The sequence below is a fragment of the Aptenodytes forsteri genome, unplaced genomic scaffold, assembly GCF_000699145.1.
Source record: "Aptenodytes forsteri isolate BGI_AS27 unplaced genomic scaffold, ASM69914v1 Scaffold112, whole genome shotgun sequence".
Taxonomy (NCBI): domain Eukaryota; kingdom Metazoa; phylum Chordata; class Aves; order Sphenisciformes; family Spheniscidae; genus Aptenodytes; species Aptenodytes forsteri.
Window position 1 is genome coordinate 2,108,988 of NW_008794883.1, and position 8,401 is coordinate 2,117,388.

The following is an 8,401-nucleotide window of genomic DNA, read 5'->3' on the forward strand; positions in this document are numbered from 1 at the left end:
CCCCCCCCCCCGCCTGTGGCTTGCCACTGCTCGGGAGGATGGCGCATCCTCACCCTCACCCTCAGCAGTGGAGAAAGTTTCTTCCAAAACCCGAATGATGGTCTGCTGGAAGGGAAGCGTGTAAACGCACGGCTGTCATCCTGGCTTGGAAGCTGCTGCTGAGGGGCCGGAGCCCGTGGGACTTGGGTGCTAGCATCGGCGTGAGACGGGGCAGGTCCCCTCGCTGGTGGGGGACAAGCTCCTCGCTCCCGACCCTCACCCTCAGCAGTGGAGAAAGTTTCTTCCAAAACCCGAATGATGGTCTGCTGGAAGGGAAGCGTGTAAACGCACGGCTGTCATCCTGGCTTGGAAGCTGCTGCTGAGGGGCCGGAGCCCGTGGGACTTGGGTGCTAGCATCGGCGTGAGACGGGGCAGGTCCCCTCGCTGGTGGGGGACAAGCTCCTCGCTCCCGGGGCGAACCCACAGGCAGCAAAGATGGGAGCAGTGCAGATAGCCACCACTGTGTCCTTCGGGGTTAAAGGGTGACGATAAGTGGAGATTTGCCACAATTTATAATGTTGCAGTATCGGCTGGGATAAAACACGCTATTGAAAAAAGGCTGTATTTTTGCTTCTTTATTAAAATATCAGAAGTCCTGCCTTGCAGAATGTAAAGCTTCATTACGAACCAGGGCTTTACTCGGTGTAGAATTTAAGGGGACTGAATTTTGCGCAGGTTTGGTAGAAGAGGGACAGCAAATAAGGATCGCTCAGAAGGTGTCTGCTCATGGATTGTAGCCCTAGTTTTGGACAAAGTCTATTGAAAATCTTTGTACTACTTATTTTCCGCATCATTAGAAAATTATGTATTCCTTTTGTCTCCCAGCAATAACGATGACGAAGACCTGACACCGGAGCAGAAGGCCGAGAGGGAAAAGGAAAGGAGAATGGCCAACAACGCGCGGGAGCGCCTGCGCGTCCGCGACATCAACGAGGCTTTCAAGGAGTTGGGCCGGATGGTGCAGCTCCATCTGAAGAGCGACAAGCCCCAGACCAAGCTCCTGATTTTACACCAGGCTGTGGCTGTCATCCTCAGCTTAGAGCAGCAAGTCAGAGGTCAGTGTGCCACCTCTTGTGTCTCCTTACGTCCCTCCTGGGCTTCGGCCACGCCAAACACACCTTTCTGGATTGGGGAAAGCCTGGCCAGGGGCACCCGGTGCCAGGGAGAGAGGCAAGACCTAACCCCTGGCACCCAGAGCCAGCCGGGCACCTCTGAGCGCCCGGGGTGCTTGCGTTCCCCTGCGGCTCCGGCGCTGGGGATGCTGGCATAGGTCCTCGGCACATTTTGCGTTCTTTAGCAAGATCCAAATTCAATATTAAGCTTGGCTGCTCCTTAGCAAAGCACAAACACGGAGGTATTTGCAGAGCTTGTCTGTGGAGTTGTATCGCATTTCAGCGCTTGACCTGACCAAGCTGCATCCTCTGCTTCAGCCCGCTAAATTCCTGTAGCAGGACTGGAACGAGTAACTGACGATTAATTATTTTAAATGCCCGAGCGATGAACGGACCGATCTGGTATAAAAATGTGAATATGTGAAATCGCCTTTTGCTTCAATTCAACAGAAAGAAATCTGAATCCTAAAGCAGCGTGTCTGAAAAGAAGGGAAGAAGAGAAAGTATCTTCAGATCCTCCTCCCCTTTCCCTGGCAGGACCCCACCCCGGGATGGGAGATGCCTCCAATCACATGGGACAGATGTAAAAAAAAGGCAAGTTTGTTTTCAGCCGTGCCCTGGGAGCCTTCTGCCCCGCACCCAGAGGGGTTGCCCCCAGTCCAGCCCCCCATCCCAGGGCAGGCCGTCCCCCGGGGGGCTGCGCGCGGGGGTGGATGTGCCGGCCCGCCCCTTGTGAATTGATTTGCGGGTCGCCCTGCGAGCACGCTTGATTTCCAAGGCAGTGTTCAGGTGGGTTGCTGGAGGAGGGTGTAGGGACACACGCTCAACTCTCCTTGACTGATGAGGTTTTTTACTTCTTCCACAGGTCCAAGTTGCCACATTTCTTCATTTAAGCAAGAGACCACTTCCTTAACAGCTGTATTATCTTAAACCCACATAAACACTTCTCCTTAACCCCTTTTTTGTAATATAAGACAAGTCTGAGTAGTTAAGAATCACAGACGCAAGAGATTTCAGCATTCCCGATTATTAAAACCGAGAAAAAACAAACAAAAAGTGCAACTTGAGGGACGACTCTCTTTAACATATCATGCAGAATGTCTAACGCAGTATGTTACGAGCTGTAAGTGCACAGCCTAGAGACTGAATGGCAATCTTCTCCACACTGTGGGACAATGCATTTGTGCCTAAACTTCTTTTGGAAAAAAAAAAATATAATTAATTTGTAAGTCTGAAAAAAATATTTAATTTAAAATTGTAAACTTGCAATAATGAAAAAGTGTACTTCTGAAGAAAAAAAAAATGAGCGTTTTTGTTGGTGTGCTAGACAGCTAGTGTTTATACTTACTGGATATTAAAAGGGAAGCTTTGCTGCCCAGATATTTACAAAACCAGCAAACGTCCTAATGAAAACTGAAGCGATGACATTAGCCATTCCTTAGGGTAGGAGGAACAGATGGATCTTATAGACCTATGACAAATATATATATATAAATATATATATAAATATATATTAAAAATTTAGTGAATATGGTAAGCTTTTGTTCATTTGTTTCAGACTTTTTTGCTCCTGTAAAAAAATAGTACTGATTAACTTTTTTAAAAAGAAGATTTTACTGTAAATAAGGATTTTTTTGTCTTATTTCTGTCCCTCTCCCCTGTTTTTGTTATTGTAACCTGTAGTGCCAACTCTGTCTCTGGAGGGGTAGTGCAGGATGAAATGCTGACCCTGACGTTGCTTCTCATTCATAACTAAAGTAGAGAGTTGTTTCTTCAGTCTTTGGGGAAGACAGGACTTCGGGTCCGGCGGTGTGCCGGCACCCCGGGCGCGGGAGCGAGCCCCGGCCGCCCCGCCGCTCCGCTCGACCCTTTTCTGGGATTTTCAGAGGTACAAGGTTAGAATGCTACAATGTTACCACTGTGCCTTCCAATGTTTATATCATCGGAAACATAACATAATCAAAGTGGCTGTGATTAACGAACCGATTAAAGTGTTACCTATGTGTGTAGCCTAAATAGTGTGCAGTGAGGCGTTGCTGAATACATGGTCAGATTTGGAAGGGGGGGGGACCCCATCGCGGGGGAAAATTGCAAGTAGTGTGACAGATTTGATCGACTTCTTTTTCTGTTGTTCTTCTCTCGTTTTTAAGTGGATTATTTAAGTGTAGACCACTTGCTGCCTCCTCCTTTCTTTGTGAAATGCCAATTTCGGTCATCATGCAGCATTATAACAAGCCTTATGAGTCCTAAAGCATTAAGTTGCACTTTCTCGAGGAGGGGTGGTAGTACAGTATTTCTCTGGCCAGTACGAATGAAGTTTTTACTTAACATATTTAATAGTAACATAGCTCAAACTATGGCACAGCAGCTCATCAGATAACTAGCTTTGAAGTCTGGGCACAATTGAACCAACTTCCATAGTGAATCTTAATAACGATTGACTTTGGTGTACAGTACGATTAACAGATAGTGCTCCTAGTTAAGTATTTGTCAGCATCCTTTTGTCTCCATTTCCAGTTTCTATTTTTTTTCCCCAGCCACACCAACCTGGCATGTATTTTAAATAAAATCTCCCTGTTCGAGTAGATTTTCCACCTATCAACACTGAATAAATGCCATAAATCCATCAAACGGTCTAAATGTTCCATCTGTTCTCCTGTTTTGCCAGTTATATAGTAATGAAAAATACATTTGTAAATTTTATGCAACAAATGGCAAACGTATCATTATTTTGAAATTGTGTATGTAAAAGTTATATTTTTACATGTAGACTCTTGTTATTATGTGTTTTAATACATTGTATCAGTTTTTTTGTTTATAAAAATCTGTGTGGTTGAAAAAAAGTCTCATTTAAATGAAATAGTGAGATACAAGAATCTGAATTTTATGTTTGTTTCTGAAAACGTAAAGAACAAATATGATAGTTACCACGTGCTCACCTTCGACATCCCCATACCCATTTGCATTAGCTGTGTGCGTGCTGAAAACTGTAAATATGTTCAGTAGCGATAAAACTTTCAATGTTTTGATTTGTCGATAAGTTTCTCAAATGTGGAGGTGGATTCAACTGCTAGAGCAGACGCTAGAGGAGACCACACTAAGGCTTAATTCTGAGTTGCAGAGGCTTATTGCGGGAGAAGCGCCGGACTTGGAGCAGGCCTGGTTTATCTGAGAGGGAGTGTAATAAAGCTTGAGCCCACCCGGCGCTAGTGACGGCCAGTGGTCCCCTCGGCAGGCTGGAGGGCTCCGCTGCTCCGTGCCGCGCGGGTTGTCCCTCTGGATGGTGGGAAGAGCACGATGCCGATGAACAAGCCATATATTTTTTTCCAGGAGACCTCAGACACGGTGGACCACGCTCGGTTTCGGTCTGTCCAAGTGCACCGCTCGATCGGGGTAGGGACCGGCAAGGAGATCATCGCCGAGACGCTGAGGACTGTGCTTCTGATAAACGATGTAAAAAAAAAAAAATTATAAGACCAACTTCATGTTTATTTAAAACAATCTGTGGACAGAAAATAAATGACGAGTTTAGTTTCTGGAACTTAAAAAGAAAGGAAAAGCTTTTCTTGTTCCGCTCGCACTTGGCTCTCGCTGAACTCGAGGAGCAGCTCGGGGGGTGCCCGGCGGCTGCGGTGCGCCCGGCGGGGATGGAAGCCGGCGGCACGCTGCGGGCGCTCCTGGGCTCACGGTCCCTAGTTTACGCAGGATTGCGCCCTCACTGTCCTGGATTTAAGAACTGAGGATCCTGGCCGGCTTCCACTCCAGATAAGGCAAGAGTTAAAAACAAAAAGCCCCACGAGTGTGTAATCCTTAATTTTTTCCGTTATTTCCCAGCCCAGGTAAGGTGTGCGCATCTCGAGCTGCCTTCCTCCGAGGGGATTGAGCTGATGACACTTAGTTAAAGCGATGAAGGTTTTAGAAGGCTGTACCCTGTGGTAATAAAACCGGGCTAAGAAACTCTCAAAGAAAGAAACAAATACTGAATTAGCAGCTTTTTCTGAACTGATCCACCTCCACATTCAAGTAATTTATGAATATGCTGAATAGGGAATCTGTTCATCTAGAACTTTTTTACCATTTGTCTTCTGTGTAGCTGCAAGGAACACTAATGTTTATACAACTGTCAGTCCTACCAGTGATGCAACTTGTACTGATTCAGTCTTCCGAGGTTTTTTGGGGTTTTTTTAGTTTTTTTTTTCAGGGGTCGGGGGGGGGAAGGCGATGAAGACGGGTGGTCAGGGAGAGGAGGGGTTCACCTTTGTATCCAATAGGCAGAATATGATCCGTGTCCAAAAGCGAACAATACAGAATATTGCCAGGAATGAAGAGATTTCAGCGGAAACAAGCACAAATAAAAAATAAAAAAAAAAAAAGAGGAAAAAAAACAAAAAAAGGAAAGAAAAAGAAAAAATTAGTCCACTGGTTGACTGGAAAAAAAAACCTAGAGGTGGAATACGATGAATTCCAACACAGCGGGGCACCAGGGCCCGGGGGGGCCCTACCTTTTCGTTTCAGTTTTGTTTCGTTTGTTTGTTTTTTAAAAAACATGTTCTTTCTCATGGGACTTGAAGTTGATTCATATTTGTGCAGTGCTGGTTTGACCATACTCATTTCAAGTATTATAGACTTATGTAATGGTGAAAATATATGAACTGTGGCCTTTTTCATTCTTGTTACTTGTGATGCAATTAAGTGAAGATAAGCAAAAAAAAAAAAAGCAGAGATTTACCATGTATCAGTGCCTGGCTTTTTGTTATAAAGCTTCGTTTGTCTAGTGCTCTTTTTGCTATAAAATAGACTGTAGTACACCCTAGTAGGAAAAAAAAAACTAAATTTAAAAATAAAAAAATATATTTGGCTTATTTTTCACAGGAGCAATCCTTTTATACCATGAATATTACGGAAAAAAAAAATTGTCAGATTCTGAATATTTCTTCTTTGTAGATTTTTGGAATCATTCTGAGTAAAAGTTTGTTACTTTATTTTACTATTTAAAAGATGTTATTTTACCATGTGTTATTGAGATGAAACTGTATGGTAGCTTTTTTTTTTTAGTTGTAGGTCGCAACGGGGAAATTTTTGCGACTATACACATAGCTGCAGCAGTAAATACGAAAAAAAGAACGGGAAAAAATGAAAAAAAGGGAAAAATATCAAAAAAAAAAAAAGATGAACAGTTACACCTTGTTTTCAATGTGTGGCTGAGTGCCTCGATTTTTTCATGTTTTTGGTGTATTTCTGATTTGTAGAAGTGTCCAAACAGGTTGTGTGCTGGAGTTCCTTCAAGAAGATGACAAGCAAACAAAGACAGCTTGGTGTAGGCCATTACCTGTTTCTCATCTGTAGTTATTCGATGCCGTCATGTACATGACCGTTCTGTAGCAATAAATGTGCCATTTTTATAAACCGTTTCCGACACTTGGGTTTCATTTCATTCTGCATTGCCCATCGCCGCCGGGGCCGTCCGGCTGCCGCCCTGCCCCAGCCTGCCGCCCTGGGGCTCTGTTTTTGGGGGGGTTTCTCAGGAGAACGGGTGCGCTTTTTGTGTGTGTGTGTGTGTTTCTGGTAAAAACCTGTTGTTTCCGTGTGTCCTGGTGTGTGTGCCGTGCCCCGGCAGGGCTCGGTGCTGCGCTGCGCTGGGACCCCGGTGCTGGGGCGGCCGGAGGAGCTGGTGCCGGCGGCGGTGGGGCTGGGCACTTCGGGCTTCCCCCCGCAGTGGCTTCTTCACCTGTCGGTAGCGTTGGCAAAGCGCTTTCCAATCCTCTCGGAGGAAGGTGCTGTAAATAGGCAAGATCATTTTCATTCTCATTCTCATATAGATTTTACTCTGCTCCATAAGTAAATCCTCTGTATTTCACCCTAAAACGCTTTGAGCCCCTGGAAGAATGCAGAGCAAGCAGGGGATGCTGTACAGGGGGTGTGCTGGAGCGCAGGCAAAGCCAATCCATGAACCCCAGAAAAATAGGCGGAATCTGTAAAATCCAAGGCTGTGCATCTGCAGAAATTAAACTGCAAAGCGTTTCGCTGTGCCCTCGCTTGCCGTGCTCGGTCGGCGCTCACCGCGTCGGTGGGTCAGCTCTTCTGCAGGTTTTTCTCTGCTACAATTTCATGGTTGGAGCTGGAGTGAAGACCCAAGATGCGTAATCACTGTAAACCGGGCATTGCCAACCACACTCATGGTTTCACGGTATTTACACTTCTTTTTTTTTTTAATAATTCACTTCTGGTTGGCACCGTTGGACCTTCGCAAGCCAGACGGAAACCACCGAGTTCAGACCTCGGATGCATCACATCTTACCATCAGAAAGTTGTGCAAATGGCGGTGGTGGGGACGTACAAGCTGAGAGGGGATCTTGGTGGAACGGCCTTGGGTTGGTTTTGGAGAAATGAGAGGGGCTGGTTCACGCAACATTTCTGCAACACCCGAGATGGACATAAAAACCACTGCAGATTTGCACTGAGGAATTATTTATCCTGTGTGGTGTCTTTGGGATCTTTTCAGTTATTACTGACGCCTGCGTCCTTGCGGCGGTGCCGTACCAGCCGCCAGCTGCTCGCCCGCAGGAGGACCCTGCAAGGCCCGTCACTGCGGCTGTTGGTGGCACAATGTGAAGACTCGATTTAATCAGCCGTACATGACACGCATCTGATACCTGCAAAGCTTTCAGATGATAACACCTTTAGTTTTGCCAGTGAATAGAGTTTTATTGCTGTGGTTTGCCCTTCTACCACAATTCATTATTGCTACTGAACGATGCAATTTGGTCTCTCTGAGTGTTACAAATGAAATTATGTGTTTAACTGAGTTTTTCTTCCCAACCAGGACAGTAGGTCATTTTAAATAACTGCAGATGCTGGCTCCATGGTATTTCCTGGGGGAGGGTGCTCAGACTTCTCAGACAGAAAATAATCTCAAATTAATCCCTTGTGGAGAACGTGGGTTTCAGGGCCAGCCCCTCGAGGCTGTGCGTGCCTGCCGGGCATGGCCCAGCCAGGGGAGGTCTCCACGTTCTCCTGCCGACTCTCAGTTCATTTTGGAGGAACTCCTGCAACCCCTGAGCCCAACCCCCAACTTTTCATCCACAACCACCAGACCCCTCCTTCCCTGCACCGCCAGCCTGGACCGAGCAGGAGCCCCTGCCAGTTTCTGCCGGCGTTGCCTGCTCTGAAGGTGCCACTGGAGCTGCCTGCCCGGCATGTCTGGGTGCTGCCAGTCCTCCTCTGCCCAGGAAGCCGCTGCTCTCCCGTGC

General features: G+C 46.4%; 1 protein-coding gene across 1 annotated transcript in view; it reads left to right on the forward strand.

Moving 5' to 3' along the window:
* TCF4 (transcription factor 4) overlaps window positions 1-2,612 on the forward strand; it is a 252,246-nt gene extending 249,634 nt beyond the window's left edge. Inside the window, exons 18-20 of the mRNA XM_019470871.1 lie at window positions 865-1,094; window positions 1,602-1,743; window positions 2,013-2,612. Coding sequence (XP_019326416.1) covers window positions 865-1,094; window positions 1,602-1,738 — 367 coding nt within the window. The 3' untranslated portion in view covers window positions 1,739-1,743; window positions 2,013-2,612. The remainder of the gene's footprint in view (window positions 1-864; window positions 1,095-1,601; window positions 1,744-2,012) is intronic.
* The last annotated feature ends 5,789 nt before the right edge of the window (window positions 2,613-8,401 follow it).